The following is a 25,439-nucleotide window of genomic DNA, read 5'->3' on the forward strand; positions in this document are numbered from 1 at the left end:
AGAAGGCATGCAATTTTCTGCTTCCAAGAACCAAAAATAAATAGATTTAACAGAACAAGGAAGGAAAAGGAGACAGTCAACCATTTCACCTTGTGCTGGGTTTGTCAAGACATAGGACTCGAGGCAATGGGGGAGGAGGGACTTTGGATGGATACGACTCTCAAAGGAGTGATCTATTTGTTGGTCAAGAGTTAGGACTTAAAATGAGCTCCAAATGGACACATGAGCTCTGAAACACACTGCAGAACGAATCTGTAGAAGATGAAACTACCGTTCCTTTGATAACCATTTGGCTGGACGGTGAGTATTTTTAACCCATCTTATGTACATGATGTTTCATTGACTAGGATCCTGCTTCTTTCTTGTGTGTGGTGACATTATCACATAGAAACCACTTACCATGAACTGTGACAACCAAACTCTTGGAACTGATGCCATTAAGAAAAGCAAAGAAAGAACCCAACTTCCCCCCCTAATTTTTCAATGAAAATGCAAGTAAACAAATGTAAGGAAGCTAACCCTGGAAAATTCACATGGAACTCACATTTACCCCCTACTCCATCCTCTAGTGACTGAATTGTAAATGTCAAAAGAAGACATCTGTCAGTTCAGTGAGAAACTAATCAAATAGTTCATTGATTTATTTGGACGCAGCTGATTTGGGGATTTGTGAACAGAAACTGTCATACTTTATCTTTCTTTCCTTCAGTGCCTAGCATTGGGCTAAGCACCCACAAATCATTCAATAAATATTTGTTAAATTGGATGGAATTAACCCATTTAGAAAACTAGAGTGCCGGCCCCCAAAGAATCATTTACCCAATTGTACAAAACAGCATCTGTCTCCAGAAAGAGGCCCCTTCCCTAAGGCCCAGAGACAGTATCGCCTTCACTAGCCTTCTGAAACAGGACTCAAGCCCAAGGGTGTAACTACGATTTTTCTGGATTTCTAGTATATCCATAATAGAATAAATTTTCTCCCTGGCAATGAATTAACTCCTTAATAGATATGTACAAAGGGAATTGATGGCCTGGTTATTTTAGGCAAATAGCAAAAAAAACCCTATATTTTAAATTCCTACCATTTCTTAATTTAAATAAAACTTTTAAATAAATTGCTAGATAGTTTTCTTTTATTCTTGATAGAAACTTGCACATTGCTAGCAATTAAAAATAAATTGATATTAATTACTTGTATGACAAATTTGGGGGGTTTTTGGACATTTTATAGTTTGGCTTTGATTCTGTTAACACATTTTGTTTATAAGACTTTCTTTTCAAAGGCAAATTACCAAATGTATGTAATTTACTTATTAATCACCTTTTATCATTTTTCCCTATTTGAAAGGCCAGTTCTTTGAAAGAATTCAGTTCCTGAAGTGAAAATATCTTTGGCTCTAAAACGGATAATGTTTGGGCTCTTAAGTCAGATAATTTTCTATATCATACTTACATATATATATAAATCTTGGAAGTTTTTTATGTATATTCTTAGAAGGTATAGAATGCATAAATAAAATATTTTAAAGGGTTTAGTCATGGAATCATAGAACTATAGCTCAAGAAGTTACCTTAAAGGTCATTTTAGCCAATCTCCTCACTTCACAGAGGAGAAAAGTGTGGGCTCTCGTTAAATGACCAGCCAAGGTCACTCAGAGTGGCATAGGTCGTTTTCTGCTCAGTTAAGCATCACTACCTCCAACTAAATACTGATGACAACCAGAAGTCTAAACTTTAGCACATGTATCAAGCTAGTTCTATACACCTGCCAGGTACTCATTATTAGCTTAGCTAATGATATATCTGAAACACAAAAATGTCATTTGACAACCAGAAAGAAGACCATGTAACTATTTCTGGAGAATCTGTAAGAGAAACAATGCTTGGATCAGAAATTAGGATCCCTTCTACTGGCCCGGCTTAGAAAACTCTTTGCAACATGTTGCCTGCAGGACCCTGGTTGAAAAGTTCTTTGTTGAATGGTCTACTTTAAAAATGTTATGATTGTTTGCTTCTCTTTTGGCCTTTTTAGAATAATAGGAGTCAATTTTCAGACTTTCTACGTTTGCCCCCAAATGCAGAGTATAACATATCTGTGGCTCTTTACCTTTGGCTGGGTAACATGCCCACCTCAGCCTGAGGTGCAGACATGCTGGAGACGTGGCTGGAGAGCCGCCTCCTTCCGATGGCACTCAGGAGGTAAGCTTCTTGTTCACTTACCACACTGGGCATGCTTACAGAGTCATCTGAAAGGGGCAACAGAAGGGAGGGTTATAAAACCATGACATTGATCAGAAAACCCAAACCAATTTGTACTTGGGGTCCCATCTTGGCTTGAATATAACCTTAGGGCGGTCTCTAAAGCTAAATGATCATTCCTCCCTTTGTACAGACTAAAAAGCAAGACCCCAAAGGTCTCAGTGTTTAGTCTGTACAAAGTGATGAATGATAATTCTTCCCATCCACTTATCTCCCACCCTTGAACAGCCTTCATCAGATAAATGTAAACTTGTCCATTTTTACAAGTAGATTATTTGTGAAAGTCAAGGGCCATCTGCATATTAAAGATTTCAGGAAAGCTGGATTATAAATTTTTAAACATTCCAGGAATAGTTCAATAAGGGACTTTGTTATTGAGTGAATCAAGTACACTTCTTTGACACTCAAAAACTACATTCAGTACATTTAATGATTTTTAGGCTACTGAGGGAAAGAGACTATTTCAGAGAGTTTTAGGAAAAATACTTAAAAACCTATAGTTTATAAATAAATGCTTATTTTAACCTAAATTTTAAATGTTAAGCATGTAATATTGTCACCTCCATTTAGCAGAAATCAACGTATTCATGTCCATATGAAAGTTAGCTCTAGCACAGTGTTTGTGACAAGGTGATCTCATTCTAAGTGAGCTAATGTTGCCTGTTGCTGAACAGTAACATATTCTGATTAACAGAGGGTTTGGTGCACTTATGCTACTATATAAACTGATCTGGCATCATTTAGGTAAAATACCCCAAGTGGTCATATTTCTAATGAAACTTCTTTCAAACCAAAAAGGTGTACAAGAAAAGTGCTAGAAATTTTAATTTGTTAATTAATGACTGACTTTTGATTCTTGTTATAGAATGGGTTTTCCTTTTTAGGTGTATTTGCAGAGAAGAGAATAAGAAAATGTGCCTTAAAAACATGAAAAATATGGTAAGGCAGATTGAGCTATTTCTACAAAGGCTTTTCCCAGATCTCACTGATATTTTTCCCCCTTATCCAAACTCATATATCACTTTACACTTCGTCCCTCAATATTATTTGGTAATTAATCATGTGCTGCCTTCTTTGTTAAGTGTTCTTTCTTGAAAATTTGTGTTATCTTCTCTACAGGATGATATGTGAGATCTCAGAGGGCAGAGAACATATCTTTCTCAGACCTTCTTGTTCCTTGTCTTGTACCTGCTAGGTGTTAATACAGGTTTGATGACTGAATGGGAAAATAGTTTAATTCAAAGCAGTCAACCATCTGGCTTTCACACGCCACCCCATATAAATTAATACACACCCACATCACAACCACACATTTGTTAGCAGCCCTGTGTTCACTGGGATGGTTGTGATGTCCAAGACAAGAGACACTAGCAAAAAACTGCGTGTTTGTCTGTGTATGAGTGTCGGCTCTTGGTGAATGATATCTCTGTTTATATCTTCTCTACTTTTCTTCCCTAGCTCCTTCCTACTGGCAAAGTCATCTACTTATTCATAAGGTTACCTGCAAAATCTACTTAGCCCTATAAAAGATAGGTAGTGTTATTTCCTATAATTAAAAAAGAATTGCTGGGAGACACTCCTTCAAGTATTAAAGAAAAATAGATATTACTTTAAGTTCTGAACTATTACCAGGACTTAATGAATATTCAACCTGCTGATCCTTGTCTCTCATTTTGTTTTCTTGGTCAAGATTTTTCAAGATTTCCCTAACTATGATTTTAGGACTATTTCCATGAGCAACGACCAGGGCGATTTGGAAACAAGTCTGTCTGTAGGTCAGCTGCAGGACAATATGATTATTGCTTTGTTATCTGATGACCCTGAAACTAAATCTGGAAATATTACTGATATGTTTGGACAAAGCATTTATTTCCTTCCCTCTCCTAACATCCAACTGTGCTAGGGTATTAAAATACTTTCATTCATCTGAGTTAATTAAAATTCTAACCTCAACTCGCATTTCCTCTAATTTAGTTTGTAGCGGGGTTTTTTCTTGTTGTTTGGCATAGAGAAGCTCTGCGTGGAGATCTAGATTTTGTTTTCATCCTCCAGGCACTGACAGCACACTTTGCTGTAAGTGTTATAGCAGAGTGTCTTTAAAACATAATGGGAAAATTATCAATGCAATTAAAAAAACATTAAATGTCAGTGGTATTTAATGGAACCTTTCCCCTTTTACTTTTTAAAACCTGTTCCTATTAAGCATACATATGAAGTATGTCTTGACTGGATTTTCCCTCATGTCCTAACACCAAATCTTAATCATATGCGTTAGCAGCTCCCGGGCTGCCTCCATCACTGGGGACACTCTTGATTGTCTTCCCTCAAGACAGCCTGCTGGTTCATGTTCCAGCCAGTATAGCCAACCACTCTGTTCTGAGTCCTGAGCATATGCACTGCTCGCATTTCCTTGCCCAACGGAGTCATGTAATTGCTGATCAACTTTCTAAGCAAGATGGCCAGGAGAAAGGGAAATAAACACTTCCTTTAGTTACTGAAGCACAATTTAAATGAGAATTAGTGGAAAAGGCCAAATAACTAAGCCTAAAGAAAATTTAGAAGTCGCTAAAGAGTTACTTTTTGCCTGAATTCCTTCCAAATGACCAAAGATATCAAGGAATTTCTAGAGAAGCAGGCAGTAGAAATCACAAAATCAGTCATAGTTCCATTTTAAATCTTTTATGTAAAAATGACCAGAGGATCAGAAATGAAAAAGGTTGGAAAGGCAGCAATTCTTCCTGAGCCCTCTTTCGCATGGCCAAGCTGTGTCATCCATGCCCCCTCTGCCTGATTCTGTGGGGCCACCTACTTTCCTCATCTTCCTCATCAGTCCGACTCAGGGTGTCCTGCGAAGCTTGCTGGGAGGGCTCACTGTCCTGCTCCCAGACAGTGCCGGTGCCCGTGTTGGAGCGGGACATGGTGGCCAGGCTCAGGCGGTAAGCGGAGGTGGAGGTGCCCACGGTGCTGATGGATGTCTTCCCTTGGTAGGCTGGGGGGTTGAGAGACCAGAGGAAATCCATGGTGAGGGTCTCGAGAGAAAACAAATGTTTGCTTCAAACTCCTCTCTGACTACTTGTATTTTTCAGGAAAGGTCAGTTAAATAGTGTGTCCCAGACAAATGATCGTTAGGACAAAGTAGAAATGGAAGTTAGGCTGTTAAGAAGAAGAATCAGCCACTGATGAACTTATCATTGAATGGTTTCTTTGTGGGAGCATAGCAGCTCTAACAATGTCAAATGCTTTGACATTGTTGCCTCTCGCTGCTCTTCAATTTCATTTTCCAAGGCTGCTAGAATTCAAACGAATGTTGACAAGAATTGTAGCTTCCAACTTGGCAGCTTTTCCTGAGAAATATACCTTACCTGACACAAGCATATAGAAGTAATAAATATGTTATCTGGTGGAAACCTCACGATCAGCATCAGGATACATAATCAAAACTGTGCTGTCATTCTCCTTTTCTGGATTTACAACTTATAAAATACACCCTTGGTTCTATGTCAGATTATTTTATTATGAAGCAGAATATTTGAATGGCACTGTGTAGATTTCACCAAGATTGTGCTTGCCAAAATTTTTGTCTTTAATACAATATAAGCAATGTAAAAATTTTAGAAGGAAGGAAAGCCACACATACAATATTCTACTTATGGATACGACTGCCCTCTAATGGCAGATAATGATTTCCTTTCCTTTCCAGCAGTAATCTGCTGTTGATATAATTGTAAAAAGTAAATGATGTATTCCCAAAGAAAATCTTTTGAATAATGTAAAGTAACCCCTAGCCTGCCAACTCTAGCCCAACCCTCTCTCCCTCCAATTCGTGAAACGTTAAAGGCTGTGTAACCTATCATAGAGACCTGCCAGAAGTCCCCTCACTGCCGTCACTGTCATGCATGTAAGTTGTGTGTCCTCTGGGGAGCCTCAGTTCCCTCCTGGTTTAAGTGGCCTTTCAGTTATGCACCTTGCAGGTGTTGGTGAGGATTAAATGGAATAGTATCTATGAAATAATCTACCACATAATAGGGATGCTCAGTGAATGTACGTCCCTCTTCTCCTTTCCAAAAAGGAAAGGAAGGTAAGAATTTAAACAGGTTTTCTTTCCTCCAGTAAAATATTCAAGAAAGAACTTAACTACTGAAATGAAGGTTGAAAAAAATGCTTAGAGAAGGAGTAAAATTAGACTCCTACAATACTCCCTTGATTTGTTTTGTGATTGACAATGATCACATGGTCAGATGTACCATGCACTGACATGGCTGACTCACGCATGGGGCCAAAAGAGCGGCGACCTGGACAGAGGCATTCTTTGTAGGCTGTGAGTTTCATCAGTCAAACGAATTCAAAATAGCCCATGCCTCCTCACCTGACCCACTGTGAACGGCCTCTTTCAGGATCTTTAGTTCACTGTTGAACTCAGCAATGAGGGAGCTCTTGCACAGAGGGCGTGGGATGAAGCGCCGCTCCAGCTGGTCAGCAATATGTTGCCGGGCAGAGAGCTCTTCATGATTCTCTGCTGGTTGGGCCAGAAGCTGAAAGGCAGGCGTAGACTGTCAGGCCCTCAACTTTCCTGTCTATAAAATGGGCTGATTGTCTACATTTCATAGTTGGTTGCGAGGATTAAATAAGGTAACGCATACGAAGTTGCTAGAACAGTGCTTTACACAGGAGATGCTTAATCAACACATTGCCTTCAATCATTGCCCCAGGAAATTGGGGCCTGAAAAGAATAACAGAGTAGATGAATACTGAAGTTCTCAGGGGAAAAACACACTTTAACTATCCCATCTTTTTCATGTTTATTTAAAGTCAGATCTCAGGGGCTGGCCCCATGGCTGAGTGGTTAAGTTCGAGTGCTCTGCTTCAGCGGCCCAGGGTTTCACCGGATCCTGGGCGCGGACATGGCACCGCTCCTCAGGCCATGCTTGGGCTGCGTCCCACGTGCCACAACTAGAATACACAACTGTGTAGTGGGGGGCTTTGGGGAGAAGAAGGAAAAATGAAAAAATAAATAAAAAACATAAAGTCAGATCTCAGTCATGCCACTGAAGAAAGGAAAACATTTTCCAGATCTTTCTATTGGGTCAATCTTTTTTGTGCGTGTGGAGGGGAGGTGAGTGGGAAGAGGGCAAAATTTTATAGACTCTAATAAAGCTCTTACTGGGAAGCTTATTCGAAGAGGAAATCCTGTCCTCTGGGATTCATTTTTGAGCTGTTTCTCGTCAAGCCTGGTGTTCACAGGTCCTACTAACCAGCTCTACTGCGTCCCAGGAGCGGGGCTGTCACAATCCTGCCTCAGTCTGGAGGGCAGCACATGCATGGGGCTGTCACTTCCAGAGGGGGCGCACACCGCACCTTGCACTGGATGAAAGGGCGCAGGAGCACGAAGATGGGGATTCGGGTCCGCACGATGAAGTCGAGGAAGTCCCACAGGGCCAGGCCGCCCACCCTCCGCAGGGCCATCTCCTTCACCTGGAGGCTCAGCCAGTACCACTGGCTTCCCAGCTGCCTCTCGAAGCAGACGAGAATCACCTTCAGCGCTTCACACCAGGAAAAAAGAAAAGTGAGCCTGCAGATCTGCATCGGAGGAGCCCCGCCCACACCCCCACAGCCCTTTATGCATCATAAAATTTTCGACATTTCTAAACTCTCTCCACATTTCCGAAAACTTACGTGTATTCCCAAGCGAGACTGCTTGGACATCAGGACAAAAATGTGTATGGTAAACATGTTTTGATTCTGATTAGGAGAACAGAAATATCTTTCTTAAGTGCATTTAAGTACTATTTTGGAAAATACAGAGCAAAGCGGTTCACAGACTTGAGACGGAAACGTGTTATAGGTGTGATGTGGAGCTGATGCTTTGCTTTCCTAAAGCTGTCGTAGAGGCTTGGTGGCAATACCACCATATCACTCACAGCCTAAGTTAAAACAGGAGTGTTTAAAAATATTTGCGTTTTTTTCTTTTATGCATAGAAATGATATATTCTTCTCATTAACAGTAAAAATCAAACCATGTGGAAATGTACAAAGTTAAGAAAAAATCCTTCCCCTTCTCACCTCCCTTTCCAACCCCATCCCGAGTGGCTCCCAGAGGTACCAGTAAACATGTTTTGAGTCTATGCTTCCAGCTGAAACCTCCACCCTCCCACGTGCCCCCTCACATTGCACATCATGTCTGTTACTAAACCCTGTTGGATTTCTCTTACAATATCTCTTTCTTCCCAGATTCTGGCAGGCCTCTCACAATCTACATTTATTTAGTTTTTTTCAGAAAGCAAATTTCCCAGGGTGTCAGGACAAACCAGGACATTGCAAAGATGTCAGAGATGATGGTGGGAACCGCGTCTGCCACCCCAGGTCTCTCTCCGCACAGGGTCTGCAGGGGGGCCGTCAAGGAACCTGGGCCTTCTTGGTCCTTTCTTAAGCTCATCTCAGCAACTAAAAGACACAGCCAGCCAACTCCCTAGAGTCCTCAAGAGTCACACACACCTTCATCATCTATTTAGGCATTTCCAGGGGACAGCCATGCCATATAACACAAAGAGAGATGTTTTAAGATTCGTCTTGAGCCATCTCCGTCCTCAGAATCTCACTTTTCACAGCAATCACTCGTCTCCATTCCTCTCCCTCAACTGAACAAACAAATAAATGAACAAAAAGCAACACTCCTCTTTCCCTACCCTGATCCTGGTGATATTTCTACTGTTGTGTGCCTGTTGGCCTTCTTGGGATTGCTGCCATTCTGCTTTCCACCTTCAGCTCCATCAGCCCAACAGACAAGCAGGATAAAAAAGGCTCAAGAAGAGCAGGGACGCTGGTGCCACATGGCTTGGATATGAAATTTGGCTCTGCCACTTATTAACAGTGTGACTTTAGGTGAGTTACTCAACCTTTCTGGGCCTTAGCCTCTGCACTCCTAAAATGAGAGGAACATTGACTTCTTAGAGTTGTTGTGAGGATTCAATGTGATGATAATGTAAAGTCTAGAAAGCACTGCTTAGTACATAATAAGTGCTCAAAATAAATGTAAAAAATAATTTAAAATAGAGGTCCAGTAGCCTGGCCGAGTAACCAAAGGATCCGCGTTCATTAAAAAGACAGACAGTAGAGAGAACTAAAAATACTCATCAAGTGTTTTCTCCTCTCCTTGTCTTACATGCTAAGCTCTCTTTCTCCATCAACCTCTGTGCAAGCCCAAACTTCATGCAGGGCTTTGTCCCAGGGTCCAGATTTTCTTTGAACCCTACCTTCTCATCCCTCTGACAACCAAATCCCACATAGGTAGGTCCTGTGTATATGCATCCTTGTTGCTTCTTTCCTTTTTCATTCTCATTGTCAATCACTTCATTTTCAAATACCTCCCTTTATAATGCAGTCCAAACACCTCACACACTCCACACTCAGAGGGCCTGTTTTTACCTGTATGCATTCATCTTATACTCCCCACCAAGATTTGCTTGGATGAATTGAAAAACGTCAGGCAAGATTTCCTCACTTCCTCCTTTTGAGATTTTCTGCTGCCAGTGCTCTTTATTCTCAGTGCTGTGGCAAGAGTGGTCTTTTCCCCCTGGCTTAGTTCATTCAGGGCCAACGAGTGGCTTTCCAGGGTTCCATGGGTCAGGACCAAGTTCAGGCGGGAATGGGGGTATGGGAAGGTAGGACTAGAAAGGGGAGGGAATTGGCAAGCCTGAGAGAGGAGAACAAGTCGACTGCCCTCACTAGAGTGAAGATCAAGATGGTGATTTAAAGATGATATTGTAAGGGAAGAAAAACAGCTAGTAGGAGCATAATATACTGCAAGGCCACCATGTCCTGCTGCACAGGATGTGGACTGCCCAACTCCAGGGGCTCCATTCACATAGATGATGGACCAATGAGCCCCACAAGTTGTGCAATGCAGTGTCCTGTACACTAGACTGAGTCAGATCTGATAACAGCTACCAATGATAACCTCATTAGTGATCTCATACTTAATCAGCAAGGAGGACTCTTTACTGCAAATGCCTTCTTTACACACCCAGACACATTTATAAAACCAACCAAGTAATTTAGGCACCACAGATATGAAAGTACTTTGTGTTTTGGCATTTGTTTACCGAAGGAAACCAGACTCTTTTGCAAGGGTGATGCTTCTTACTTGTTCAAGGGGCTTCTTTAAATACTTTCTGGATAAAAGTCTTTTAAAATACTTTTTGAGTCACAGTGGAACATAAATAACTACATATGTATACACATACACATGTATGCATGTATACATACACATACACATGTGTATAGAGAGAGAAGGGGGAGGGAGCATGGGAGAGGGGGAGAGAAAGCACGCACCCAAGTATGCTGCTTGGCTGGTTGACTCTGCCAGCCCTTCCCTGCGCAGGTCTTTCCCTGCATCCCCGGGGGTGGAGCAGTGGGCGGGAGAGCTCTCCAACATGAAGTTCTTGCTCCTGGATGTGCTGATGATCCGCGGTGGCAGGAGCACGTTTATGACCGTCTGCAGCAGCAGCTGCACCTCAGGCTGCTCTAGCCATGGGCTATCTGAGGGGCAGAGTTTGGAAGAGGAAGTGGAAAGAGAAACAAGTCACAAGGTAGACTTCCCACGTTAAACACAGAAAAATTCAGCCCTCTTTCCAATTCCAATCTAGAATACCCCAGAAATTTGGGTGTTTCCCCACCAAGTCGAGCTTCTCCTATGGACAGAAACAGCACTCCTGGTACTGGGTGTTTCTCTGTAGCGGGCACCCAATGGTGCATGTTCCTAGCCAATCTCCCGCTTACCATTTCCATCTCCTTTCTTTTTCCTGCTCAAATACTCATAATGTACCATCTTTACATTTGAGATAAACTTTTCCTAAAAGAAAAATGCCCCAAGAAGGAAAAGAAATGAAAACATACTGGAATTTAATGACAGTGGCAGGATTTATGCTAAACCTAGTGGCAGTAGGTTATAAAGTCCATTCACCTATCAATTCACATCATATTGTACTTCAGTTAATACCGCTTTCTGAATTGAAGCAATGTTCTCTTGACTTTTGCTGTACTGAAACGATTTTAAAGAGGATGTGTCTTCTAAGAAGTGGAGCAGAGAAGCTCTTGACCCAGGGTAGCTAAAGTGAAAAGAAATAAAAACTCTATTTCCTAAGGTAACCCTATTTAAATCATTCAGATTGACTTCATGATGGCCTTCATGGGAAAAGGAAAAAGAAATAAAAGCCTGACATTTAAGAAAACACAACAACAATGATAAATTTCTTTTAGTTAAATTAATCAGACCTTTGCTTCCAGATCCTACTGTGAGGACAAATGGGATGAGTAGATTTAAAAGCATCCCCTCCCTTCGCTCTTGATTGGTGAATGGGGAGATCACATGGCTTAAAGGAAAATCTTCTTTTAATGCCTGTGCAGCAACAATAGAAAAAAAGATTAATGGAGCCCCACACGCATTCAGTAACTCTGTCTTTACACAGCAGGACGGAGATGGTGACTCCCTGCCGGCTGCTCCTGTAAACTATGAGTTCAGTTGTCATCGTGCAGCATGAGATTCACTCAGTTTTTACCACTGCTTTATCATTTGCCATTTGCTTGACATAACCGAAAGCTACATACCTAAAAAACAGTAACCTCTTGAATATTAAATGAAAAATTCTTATACTTATGGTCTGTTACAAAAACTGCATTTTCCCATTCACTTTCTCCGTGTGTCCACCAATAAATATTTCAGAGACAAAGAAAAGGAAAAAACATGAGAACTTGCCACCTGCTCCATTCGGAAGTTATTTCAAAGTCATCTGACCCCTGCAAAAGGCCTTCTCCAAGCCAGGAAACAATAGGTAATATAGAAAGAAATAAATGATGTCTGCACACATGTTATTAAATGTACCACTTTAGGGATGTCATTGTGTCTCTTCTGCATGGTGGCCACAGCTCTAGCTTAATCCTTTGTCGATCATCTACCCATTCTATGAATGAAGACCATCAAGCTTGGTTGTCAGATAACGGTTGGGGCAGTTATCCATTTACACCAATTGTCTCCTTCCCATTGGTCACAGAGATTTCTGATGATTTCCCACTCTCTAAAATTAGGTGACACACAGAAATAGGCAGGGAAATTGGTATTTTGCACTTTTTTTTTATCTTGGGAATGATTATTTTAATTTATTTAAGAAAGAAAATAACTGGGAGAATTAAAAAAAGCACCCATGATATTCAACCCACAATCACTAAGGAAAATTAAGATATTCAAAGTCTAGTAATAACATTGGCAAGAATTTTATATTGCAATTCTTTCTGCAAATAATTTAAAACCAGACTTTGAATACTACTGCTCCATTTAATTAACAATTGTGAGCCGAATATCTGTCAACCATTATTTTCCTAGGGTATCTGCACACATTTTAAATGACCGAGGTGGTTTCTGAGGTTGCGTCAGGACTAAATGACTCTGCTATTTTTGAGATCTCAAGAAGAATTACAGAAGCACAACCTAGGGCCAAGCTCAGGGCTGAAGCTCCAAACCTGTAAGTTTGGAGACGTTTACACTTCTGTCTCACAGATTTTGCCCAGCCTTTGCAGAAGGAAAAAGAGAACACCATGATCTGGTGCCTCAACCAGCAACTCAATGAGCGTGACAAACAGGTAAGGCAGTCACACCTGTATCTGCAATGCTACAAGCCGGACAACAGCTGTGCTGAAGGGCAGAGGTGGTGAGAGATAAGGGCTGAGATGAAGAAGGGGTAATCCGTCAGCAACACTGGAAGGTCCTACCACTCCCATCACCTGAAATACAAACAGAGCACATGACCAGCCTGGACTATGCAATTCCATGCAACCGCAGATCGGGAGTCTCAGTTCATCATCATCATCATCATCCTAATTTGAAGGTTGGGATGTTACTTTCAATCTGTTCTTGTTGCCTTTTTTTGAAGGCATGCAATGTCTGGAGTCAGATCAAACATTACACTGAATTCAGCCAAGGTTTTGTAGAATGTTGTTTACAGCGCAGTATGAAAACATGAGAGATGAACCAAAAACTATTCTAATCAGGAGATTGGACATACTTACTTGTGGATTCAAGGAATGCAGTCAACATTCTTTAATGGAGCAAATACTGACGACGATGATGATGGCAACAGCTCTATTTGCACTAGGCATTCCAGCTACAGATTTATTGCTCAACTAGTTAAGCAGCAGAACCTATTCAATGAGATGCTCTAACATGGTTTCCACATTGTACAAAACCTTGTCAGGACCAGACTCTAGATATTACATAAAAGATAAAAAATTTTTTTCCTTACATAAATCCTAGACTGGCCAACTCATAACGTCATTTTGCACTAAGAAAGAAAAAAATCCTCTTTGCATTTTAAACTCCTCCACCCCAGACTACTCAACTTCTAGCCAATTGTGCAGTCTCCACCACCCCACTCTCCAACTGGCAGCCCTCAACTCTCAGCGCAACTTGAAGAGGTGACTTGTCAAAGTAGCGCGTGGGAAGCAGCACACGAAAATCCCATTGGTGTGGGGATGGGCCCTTGTATCTCCCCACGCACCACCTTGAAATGTACCTCACTATTTTCAGTGTCACCTGAGCCATCTGTTTTCATGGTAGGTAGGGGCACAAAGTGGTTGACCTGTAAATCTTCAATTCAGAGAAGTCAATAGCAGAGTTAAATTTTGCAAAGTTTCATAAGATTGCCACTTGGCTACTCACCAGATTGACACAGACATTGATCAGTGACCTAAGGTGAGGCAGGAAGGATATGATTGGCTGCCTCTGAAGTGTCAAACAAACCCCTTCAATCAAATTGCTGGCAGGCTCCCACTCAACCTGTCGCCTGGAATACAATATAGGAGCCATTAGCCACTTGGCTCCCTTCTGGAGACAGTCTGAAACAAGTGAATGAGACAGTGATTCTGACGCCATCTAAGACAGGAGGGGTGTCTTGGACAACTGAGTGCTTCACATGGGATCCAGTTTACCCATTTTGTTCCAAAAGTACAGAGCGCACTGGGAAGGAAGGAAGATACTGAAAACGTAGCAAGGCACTCCTGCCCCACTCTATAATGAGACAACATCTATTGAAGAAAAAACAGAGATGATGAATGGGTTGCATTTTAAGTTCCCTGGTTTTAACTTTGAGAGAGGGTGTAAGACTACCGTTTTAGGAAACCCAACACAGGGGTCATTACTCCCAACAGAACTTCTCTGACCCCAGGCTGCCTTTCTCAAATCTATCAGACTAAAGTTGATCTCATCAGCTTTTATACCAGACTACAACTAATTGGATTTATATGGCTTAACTCCTGCCGAAAAGATCACACTATAAGAAACTAGCCTGCTTAAAAAGTGTTCTTTCTTGGCCTCCTAAGAAATTATATTTTTTGGCTACTTTCTATGGTAGTATAAATGGGGTATACATAACCCAATTAGATGATCACAGGGTTTTCTGTAATGAAAGTCCATCCAATCTGTAATTGTCTCAGTACTGAAAGAGGCATTCCTATGGCCTCCACATAAACAGGTTGGGCTTTACTGATGTCAACACTATCTCCAAATATTATCCTGGAAACAATTTCTAAGCTTATACTTCCTACCAAAATGAAACATCTGCAATGACAAAATGGAAACATTCCTAAATGAGGATATATTAACATCTCTGATGCCCAAGGAACACACAGTCAGTTTCAGTAAATATTTCTCTTGTTGAATTGAGATCACCTGAAGAAATTAAATCCAAGGTAACCCCAAATTCACAGTACGCACCCCAAGAAAATTACCTACAATTGACCAAGTCTATGTATAGATCCAGAAATCTACTTTTAAGAAGCATGATATTCTTTATAATGGGCTCAGTTATACAACAAACGAATCAGCCTATGGAGATGTTTGACATCTTTAGACACAAAGTTATTTAAAAAAAAGAATTTAGTTTGATACACCCTTGTAAGACTTCGAAGACTTTGGTCATTTGCTGCTAGGCACAAATACTCCATTGGGACCACTAAAGACAATAGGAGTGCTTTACAGACAAGCACTTCCATGCCACTGAAAAAAAGAACCTTGAAATAACGTATAAGCGTTCATCATCATGGTATAAAACAATATAGGAATAAACTGTCAATTATTAGAATGCAAATCTTTCAATTTCTTTTTTTATAAATCCAACAACTCCTGATGGCTGCATAAATGAAGAAGAAAACCTGGAAAAGTTCTGACAAATTGAACACTAAGTACTACAAATTCTTGCAGAAGAGTTGCACTAATTTTGGATTTAGTTTAAAAGGAGAGAAAATGCTCTCACTAATTCAAACTTGAAATTTCCAAATTAGTGGGCTTATTGGCATTTGTCAATTGAACCACCTGTTCACTGCGGCTCTAGTTTTCTGAACTGGGCTCAGATCTCCAGGGAGACTGGTTCAGAGGCATCCATCCTAGAAAGGCTGCCCATGGATATTTCAGGCCCCTGAACGGAGATCAAGCAGTAATAATGTTCATTTAGTACCACCTGAATTCGGCGAAAAGGTGAAAATTAGGTATTTGTTATCAATCCTGGGATCTTTTTAAGCTGCTGCTCGGCTGATTATTGTAAAGCTTGGTGTTTCTCTAAACTGAGACCTAAAATACTATGTTAAATATGGTATATTTTTTTAATTTTTTCTTTTTTCTCCCCAAAGTCCCCTGGTACATAATTGCATATTTTTAGTTGTGGGTCCTTCTAGTTGTGGCTAAGATGTATTTTTTGAACATCAAATTAATTTTCCTTCTCTTCTTGGTGGGTTTATTTATAGGGCATATCCTCCCTTATTTCAAAAGGAATGGAAGCATACACATTGAACTTTCTGTGTGTGTGTCAGATAAGGAACATGATAGCTAAGAAATGAGTAGATTTTTCAAGATAAATATAGTTTTAAAAGAATATGTTATTTCCTCAAAATGTAGACCCTGCTACTTATGCACTCATATACCTGAGTAGCTATGCATATACACCAAAGAAAACTATCAAGCCATTCATTCAACTCCAGATTGACCCACTATTAAAAAATGACAAACCCTAACTTTGAGGCTCACAATACGAACTACTGACCAGGAGGCCCCTCACCTCAAAGTAGGCATCTTATGAATTTTGTTGAACATTCTATCCAATCTCTTTAAAATGAGGATAAGGGCTGGCCTCACTGCCTCGGCTGTCCAGTCGGTGATGGGGAGCATCTCCATGATGTAGCGTCGAAGCCCACGGCTCTCCATTGTCTGGGTGTCGTATGGGGCCAGCTTCAGAAGGGAGTGTGCAATTTCTGCCAACCTGGAATTTTTGTTTTAAGAATAAGCTTACAATGCCACAATGAGAATGTTCCTACACAGCCTCTTGCTAATCACCCTCCTTCCAACAATCCAACTTGCCCAACTAAGAACATTCTGGCACATTATCTCTAATTTTTTTTTTTTTTAAAGATTGGCACCTGGGCTAACAGCTGTTGCCAATCTTTTTTTTTTTTTCTGCTTTATCTCCCCAACCCCCACCCCCAACCCCCCCCCACCCCCCCCCCACCCCCTGTACACAGTTGTATATCTTAGTTGCAGGCAGGTCCTTCTAGTTATGGGATGTGGGACGGCGCCTCAACGTGGCCTGATGAGCGGTGCCATGTCCCCGCCCAGGATCCGAACCCTGGGCCACCACAGCGGAGCACGCGAACTTAACCACTAGGCCACCGAGCCGGCCCCACATTATCTCTAATATTTAAATAAACTTTTTCATAAACAAATCAGAATAAAATAAGGCCCATAAATTTCAATTGGCTGATATCTCATAAATCTTTTTAATTTGCACGTGACCCCTCTTTTCTCCTTTTTTTTTTTTGCAACTCATTTGTTGAGGAAATTAGCTGTTTGTCCTTATTATTTCTCACACTCTGGATTTTGCTGATTGAATCTCCATAGTGCCATTTAATCAAACCCACTTCTCCCATATTTAATTCAATCAGTAGTTAGATCTAGGGGCTAGCTCAGGTGAGGTTTTGATTTCCTGCAAGTGTACGTCACGGTTGATGTGCACTTTCATCAGGAGGCACATGACTCTTAGTTGTCACTCTGTATGATGTCAGCTGCTGCCAGAGATCATTGCACAAATCCATTAATTCATTAGGAGTAGTACAATGGTAACATTGCACCATTCCTTTTCCCGTGTATTAACTAGAGCATTTTAATCAGAAGAAATTTCCTCTTGATTATTCCAAGAGAGATAAGATGAGTGCTTGAAAGTATGTGTAGCTGAAGAGCTCCCTGAGGGGTTCTACAGGCACTCTGGTTTAGGAATCACAGACAAGCCACTGCCTCTCTAACACCTGGACTGCTCTACATCTGACTACACTGTGGTTGGAGAACTCACTCCTGCACGAGGCAGCTCACTCCCTCTTTGGAGGTCCACACTGTGAGACACTCTCCTCATGTGAGGTCCCCCAGTTCCCTCAGTTTCTTCTACTAGGCTTAATCTGGAGGCATGAATTCAATCCATCCATAGCCACCCTCCGTTATCAAGAAATAGTTATTGTCTCTTCATCCCTTCTTGTCTTCACACTGTCCTTCTGGAAATTGTGTGTAAGATGTGTGTGTTTTGAAGAAATCATTTTAAACAGCCTGTACATTTCTTTTGTTTGTCTCTTTCTCACAACTGTGCCATGCAGAAAATAACTCTTTACTTTTCAGGTTATTGGTGTGACACATGAGTATATCTAGATGCATATATTTCTCGCCCCTTATTATTTTACAGATAACATTGAGAAATGCTTGAGAAATGATCAATCTATTTTAAGCTTGAAGATAATATTTAGAGCTGAATTTGACTCATTTTATGAATTGCTACCTGAATTGCTCTAATGCTTGGTCATGTCACAAAATAAATTTGCTTTGAGCATAAAACAAAAACTTCTTTTAATACAGTCTTTGCTATACTGTCACATGAATGATCTCTAGGTAAAAAACATTCCTGTGGTCCTCTCCTGATGAGAACACAAAATATTTTCCCTTTGAGAGCGAGAGAGAGAGAGAGAGAGAGAGAGAGAAGGAAGGAGAGAGAGGGAGAGTTGGAGAGAGGTAGGGAGGGGAGGAGAGAGAGGGAGAGAGAATTGGCAGATCTTACTATCCTGCTATTCTGTGGCTTCGGCAAATGAGGGACTAAATTCCCTCAGGGCAGAGACTCGATCTAATCAGGAACAGTTTCCCTGAGAGCCATGCAGTCAACCACATATTCTGCAAATGCTGGAGTACAGATCGCCTCAACACTGCTTCTTGGCTCTTTGGCTCAAATCAAACACTTCTTACAAGTCTATCTTCTGTCTTTCATATCATCCCTTTCTCTTTTTTCATCAACCCTCTCTCTTTGAGTGATACTATTCATTCTTATGTCTTTAAATACCACCTATATGCCCACAATTTCAAAATTTATATACTTAGCTCTGACCTCCACATATATCCAAATATGTACTTAATTTATAAGAGAAACATTAATTATACCCTTTGATTGGTGTAGGGTCAACACATATGGATCTACCTCTACTCAGCAGCACAGAATATCTCTGTTTGGCTACAGAACATGGCAGGTCCATTTTATTAAAAGCTTGTTGTGAAAAATTGCATGAATTGAGGGTATTTAGTCTGGCGGTAAAAATTTTGCCTACCCTCCTGTATAAATCCAGGGCATGAAATAACTGTGCTCTTGAATGCCATTCTCCTGGCTCCAGATAGGTTGCTTTTGCTGAACTGCATTATGACGTTATGCCAACTTTAGTACTGACAGGCACCCACTTTATTCACCATGGGGAGGTTGCTGAGGACGGTGTTCATCAAATCACTCTTTCCTTTTAACAAGCACCAACCAGGAGACATTTCTTGTTCTTTGTATTTTAAAAAAGTAATGTTTTACCAAACAACTATAGCACCTAATATGACCAATTCATATAGATTTCCTGAGCTAATGATATCATAAACATAATTATTTCCCTGATAATTTTTCATATTGTCCAGACTTTCTAATTTGTATATTCTATCTCTTTGTATCATACAATTTTCTACGTTGCCCCAAGCGCTTTGTAAAATGATAAATATATAGACATGCGTGACGTAGCACCAGCAGCCCTCATTATAGTTATCTTCTTAGGTGTGCCTCTTGTGTGGGGACTGTGATCATGTGGAAACTAGGACTTGATTTTACATCCCCAGGGTCTAGCATAGAATTTGTATCACTCTCATTAGCACTATTATCTGTTGAACTCTGGATCAGTGCCACCGGCTGAGCTAAGTCATTGAGCTAGAGCTCATTTAACCTTTAACAGGGTTCGGCCTCTAGAGGGAGCTCCTGGCCTCTCTGCCTCCTGCTCTCCCCTCCCTCCAAAGCCTAGGGTCTGCAGATATAGATGGTCGGGGAATAGGACAGTTACTAATCCAGGATCACGATCTCGCCTCTCTCATCCATGTTGGAGGAATCTCTTCCCCTTTCTCCCACAAAATGGCTGTCAGTAGTAGTGATTCTCTGATTCTGGGGAATGCGATGCTGCTCTCTCCACTCAGTTACTTAGGTAGGCTAGACATGATCATGGGAAGGGCGGGGAGAGGGACTGAATGGAGTTCTGGGCTGCTGTTGCACGAGGATCTTAACACTCCAGACTTTCCTCCCCTCCCCAGTGCAGGAGCTGGAATTCTGAGTGTGAAATAAACCCCTCCCATCACGCACAGTGGGGTGCGCGAACAGGGCGGCGCTGGAGTCCTGGGTGTGCGCCAGCGGCTCAGAGAATGTGAAGTCAGGCTGCAGGGGAAGGAGCCTGTGTTCTCCGTACATCTCTGGCCTCGCATTTTCCCTCACTGAGCACTTCCTAAATTTTTCAAAGGCTCATTTTAAGGGAAAAAAGAAATCAATAATCAGGAAATTGGCAGTTTGCCAAACTGAAATGTTATTTCTGAGTGACTGGAACCTCAGTCTACTGTCGGCTTTCTAGATACACTAAACTTCCCAAGTGAATGTTTTGCCACCCATGGAATCTTCCTTTCAAGGAATTTTTATGACCCTTTACAAACTGTTACAAATCTGGCTGGAAGGTCCTCTGGAATCACGTTCCTTTTAAGAATCTGAAAATACAGACCCCGCCTTTAGGATCTGAGTAAAAGTGAGACGGCATCTCCATAGGAAGAAGGGACTACGAGTGCACAGGGATGCAGCTCTGGGCCCTCCTGGGCAAACCAGGAGCAAAAAATTTACAGCGATGACTGGCCTCGTCGAGCTTAGAATTTTTACCACGACGCTTTTCTGAAACGCTGGAAGGCGATCGTGCACAGTTGGTGTAAAGGGGTCTCAGATCCAAGCAAAGTGTGGCTCAGCGCCGGACCGGAGAGCAGTCGTGCATTTTCATGTAAAATGACAGAGAGGAAACATCGGGCTCTTGTGAAAAATTAGAATTGGGCCAGTAAATAGCACGCGGAAGAAGGGCTGCTTTTCTAAGAATTCAGGTGATGAAGCTTCCCTTTCCCCCTCATTATTGAGCAGCAAATATAAGGACTGTACTTTTCTGTCTTTAAGAACATTTTCCCGTCCACCCTGAGATCCTTTTTGATGGATTTAACATACATTTTCCCAGAAGGCCCTGTCTGATATGCATCCAAGTCATAGGAAACAAATCACTCTGGATACCCCAAGATTTTATCCTGGGCACCATGCCCCGCCCAAAACCCAGACACACCGCCTGAGCTGCGTCCACACTTGGGCAGAGAAGCGAGGACAGTACCTCATGTGGGACTTCACGTCCAGCAGCTCCAGGGCAGTGACCCGGGGCTCCCCCGCCAGGTTCTGCAAGATCTTCAGCCTCGGCCCACAGTGCTTGTAGAATTCGGTGCAAATATTCAGCAGGGACTCCCGTGGTCTCCTGAACTCCTCCCGGGCAATTCGTTCATCCAGCTCCTCTCTGGGAAGGCCTTGCCCTTCCTCCAGTAAGTGAAGGTTTTCCCTGGGGAATTATACAGGTTCACTGGGGGTCTGGAAAGGTGTGTGTGTGGAAACTGTGAGAGGAGGGTAGCACACTGAAAAAAATGATTCTTTATATTATCTATAAGCTAATGACTCAGTAAGGTGGGGCCTAGGAGAAACTCATCTGAAGAATAAAGAAAGTTTATCATTCTAGGAGAGACGGTCACCTCAAATTGTAGAGGCTTTACATTAGTCACTTCCTCAGGGTCCACCCAGAAATAGTATGCCAGGTGTTATGAAATGAAATCTAAAGGAACCATAACCCAGCTCAAAAGGCAATCTTCACAAGATGTCAGAATTAGTAGGAAATTAGGGATGTCTTCCTGTACCTGATAAAGTGCAGTTTGGCGCCTTGCTCCTGGTACCTGTGAGTCAGAAAAACAGTGCGTAACTATCAGAGCCAAGCAGGGCCCTGTGCTGGGGCTTCTGAAGGACCATTTCTTACGAAAAGCTCCTGAAGCTACACATTTTGAAATGCTCACAAATACACAATACTAACCCTAAAATATACAATCTTTATCTTACATTTCACTACCGCATACGCTGCAATTATGGCTGCTATGAAAGCTGTTCCATTGCCATATAATTAGTAGAAAGACAGACAGTATAAAAACACACACCAACATATGAAACGCAGCCAAATGAGGGGAAGCTTTGAGAACTTTAAAAGTGAAGTGAATCTAAGTTATACTTTGAACACCACCTGCTCTGTTTTAGAGGCTCAGAGGCAGAAATGTGGCGGGCTCCCTTTCAGTTCTGCAGACTTACTGCTTTCTGATGGACTGATTTCCACTAGTTCTTGAATCTACCCCCTAATATCACTTCAACTATAATCATTTTTCCTTAATATAAGAAATTGTGGCCTAAGTTAACCATCACATCAGGTAATTTATCGTTGGGTTTGGAATTTGTTTTTTTTTAAATATAAATATATATCATAAGCAGGGAGTTAACTTTACATAAATAGTGATACACACTTAAAAATGTGCTTCAGAGAGAGAAGAACGTTATTTAGCTTCTCCTTAAGATCTCCCTGTAATTACTCCATACTATGGAAAGAGAACTTTCTCTCAAACAGATTTGGGGTTTGCCCTATCTTAAATCCTCCTTAGAAGAAGGAGCTGATTCCACTGGTGTGTGTGTGTTGGATATTTCGAGGTTAACACAGACAGAAGGAAGCAGGTAAAGGATTAACTGGGATAGCCATCATCTGAGTTACACCAAAGTGGAGAAGGAGATTAAGTTAATGACTGTGAAAGCATCATTTAAGGACCTAAGTCAAAGTCTGGATGAAATGTCTGGGGAAAATCTGTCCAGATGAGAGTGCTGACGCTGCATAACTGCCCTGGGAATGAGAAACCACCTCCTGATTAACTGTTGTTTCCTTTGCCTTTTTCTTGGAGGCAAATGAAACAACACTGGAATAGTTCAAAGACCACCCAGGAGGCAGAGAACATCTTGTACATTCATGCAAACAAACTGACACAGATGCCAATTTATGACAGTGGCGAGGATTTCTCTTTGACAATTTCCAAAGAAGCCTTGGTATTTTCTTGTAACTCTAAACTCTCACCCCTTCTTTTCTTTTCCTTGGAGATTTCCACACTCAATATTGACTATTTTCAGGATTCCTGTCATTCCCAACAGCTGAGATTCACGTCGCATGAAACTGAGAGGCCACAGAAGACACCAGTGAATTACCTGGTGTTCACCCCAGACGACACGGTGTGATTGGCGGCGGTGGTCCCTTTATGACCCTGGTCACACCTGCTCATCTGTGGGGCTGTCATGGGCCTGCAACAAGGACAGTAACCATCACAACAAAACAACAGCAGAAGTGGAAACATTTAAGAAATCCTCAAGATACTGAAGCTCACGTAAATTTTAAATTAGTTTTAGAGTCTTAAAAAGACAGACTGTCTAGCTTTGGTCTTTTCTGTCACACTCTGTTGCTGTTTCTGTCCCAAGAGGTACTTTAAAGGGAACTTTGATTCCAAGGGTCTAGAAACTAACCATGATTTAAATTCTTCCACTTCTTGGTTCTGAGTAATAAACTATGACTCCTCAAACCAGACATTAATGAAATTACACTTCTAAGTCTATACTGATTAGGTGAGAATTAAGAGCTCTTTTTTCAGTTCTACAGGTACCAGGAATTCAACCATTCTAGACAGTAAGTAAAAGAGAAGGGTGTGCATACTATTTTGGCACGTACACCATCATCAACCACCCTATTTTTCTGAGAAACTATCAAAGAATGAAAGAATGTTTGTAGTCAAAATTAGGCCTAAGACTACCCAGGAAAGGGAGAAAAGTAGTGTCTATTATGGCAGTAATTTGGATGCTTAAGAGTAGATTCAAATCATCTCGTTTCATAGCTGCAGGGTTCCCTCGAGATAGGATGTCGACTTTGCCTGTGTAGCAGCGTCTGGGACAGGGAAGGGCGGATATAACCTTTCAAAGCAGTGGCTTGTGCGAACTCCAGAAGGCTTGCTTTTGCGGTGTGCATTTTCTGTACGCCGGGTGTGGCTGGAAAGTGAGTAAGCTTCTAACAACCACACCAGACCTTCTCTTCCTGTGCTCCTGTTGTGGTGGCAGAATTTAGAGAAGGCTGTGAGACCTCCACCGCCTGGGGCCACTCTAGTGATTATGTGACATCATACGGCAAAAGGGAGATTATCTGGGTAGGCCTAACTTCATCACACCAGCCCATAAAAGGCAGAGTTTTCTCTCTCTAAGGACAGAGAGATTGGAACCATGAGGCCTCAAGGTGCTGTTGCTGGCTGGAAAGAGAGAGGGGCCATGTGGCAAGGAATACAGGTGACTTCTGAAAGCAGAGAGTGGCCCCTGGCTGACAAGCTGCACGGTGCTGGATTCTGCCAAAAACCTGAAGGAGCTTGGATGTGAATTTTCCCCCAGAACCTTTAGAGAAGAGCCCAGACTGACTAACATCTTGATTTTGGCCTTGTGAGACCCTGGGCAGAGACATCAGCTGAGCCTGCCCAGACTTCTGGCCCACAGAAATAGGAGATAATAAATGTGTTTTGTTTTAAGCCTCTAAATTTGTGGTACTGTATTACACAATAGAAAACTAATACTGATACACTTGCAATGGACTTATTTATGTGTCACTAGCTATGAAACGGTGAAATTTTTTTCATGAGTAAAGAAATTAGGTGCATGGAAGTGCAATGGAATTCTTCTTACCTTTGTAAAAACAGTAAAGCCAATTTTATTGTGAATAATTACAACCTACCAGTGAGGCTAGTTTTCCACTCCACCCAAAGAATATTAAAGCCACCGGAATATTTAAAGCCACAGAATTTTAAACGACAGAGCTCCGTCCATAACTCTTTGTGAAATTTGGGTAAGTCAATTTTGGATGAGTTCGTTGACTCATCCATATAAAAGAGAATAGAAAGGAGGAAGGCACTTATATTGTGTAATATGAGGAGAAATAACTCAAGTCACACTTGGGGAAAATTGGCTGCTCTTCTCTCTAGTAGCAGGAAGGGGCTGGTGATGTGACTAGATGGCTGCAGAAGGAAGAGGGTCTGTCTGATATTTCGCTGAGGATGTTCTTTCTCCTCCAACGGGCATGAAACCATCAGCAAAGCAGTGGGACTATATCCCACTACAAGAGGCAATTTGTCAGGCTCCCCGTCCCACTGCTTCCCATTTCCTCAGTTGAGGTGCATTGCAGCCTCGCAGCAGTGACAGTCTATCTAAGGCTTTTGAGCTACATTACGCTTGTAGCCCATGATTAGAAACTAAGCACATATTGACTTAATGAGTGAAAATCTCACTCCCTCTCTCACTTGCTGTTGCATGCTGAAAAAGCCCTCCTGGACTGAGGGATTTCAGCTAGCCCCCTCATCAACAGAGCAAGCAGAGGCTGGGGACGCTGGGGCCTTTTGGTGGGGTAAATCATAGACAAAAGTTTAAGCTAAGGATGTAGCCAAATGGGATGGAGGAACAAAGACACCAACCCAGGAAGAAGGCTTCCTCACCTCCGCCCTGGGGAAGAATATCTCCTTCCAGCTAATTTTAGGTGAGAATGCAGAAAGCAAGCCAGTCATGTGCATAGCTTCCTGCATCCGCCTTCCCCTCGCCTCCAACTCCCCAGCCCCCATCCTTCTCTGGCATATGGCAGCTCAGTTCCTCCTGCTTCTGCAC

The 25,439-nt window shown here is 41.8% G+C and overlaps 1 protein-coding gene across 18 annotated transcripts in view; it reads right to left on the bottom strand.

Annotated features, from left to right (window-relative positions):
- UNC80 (unc-80 homolog, NALCN channel complex subunit) overlaps positions 1-25,439 on the bottom strand; it is a 218,256-nt gene that overhangs the window by 13,220 nt on the left and 179,597 nt on the right. For 17 of the 18 annotated variants that reach the window (XM_070489851.1, XM_070489843.1, XM_014867746.3 and 14 more), the window contains 12 exons: positions 22,965-23,057; positions 21,593-21,628; positions 21,025-21,243; positions 16,356-16,556; positions 13,967-14,090; positions 12,907-13,032; positions 11,530-11,653; positions 10,588-10,794; positions 7,615-7,799; positions 6,626-6,791; positions 5,069-5,248; positions 2,108-2,246 (listed from right to left, as the gene is read on the bottom strand). In XM_070489851.1, the coding sequence (XP_070345952.1) occupies positions 2,108-2,246; positions 5,069-5,248; positions 6,626-6,791; positions 7,615-7,799; positions 10,588-10,794; positions 11,530-11,653; positions 12,907-13,032; positions 13,967-14,090; positions 16,356-16,556; positions 21,025-21,243; positions 21,593-21,628; positions 22,965-23,057 (1,800 nt within the window). Of the gene's footprint in view, positions 1-2,107; positions 2,247-5,068; positions 5,249-6,625; positions 6,792-7,511; positions 7,800-10,587; positions 10,795-11,529; positions 11,654-12,906; positions 13,033-13,966; positions 14,091-16,355; positions 16,557-21,024; positions 21,244-21,592; positions 21,629-22,964; positions 23,058-25,439 lie in introns of those variants that run through there. The other variant, XM_070489852.1, reaches the window with a different exon arrangement.

Source organism: Equus asinus, chromosome 19 (genome assembly GCF_041296235.1).
Source record: "Equus asinus isolate D_3611 breed Donkey chromosome 19, EquAss-T2T_v2, whole genome shotgun sequence".
Taxonomy (NCBI): domain Eukaryota; kingdom Metazoa; phylum Chordata; class Mammalia; order Perissodactyla; family Equidae; genus Equus; species Equus asinus.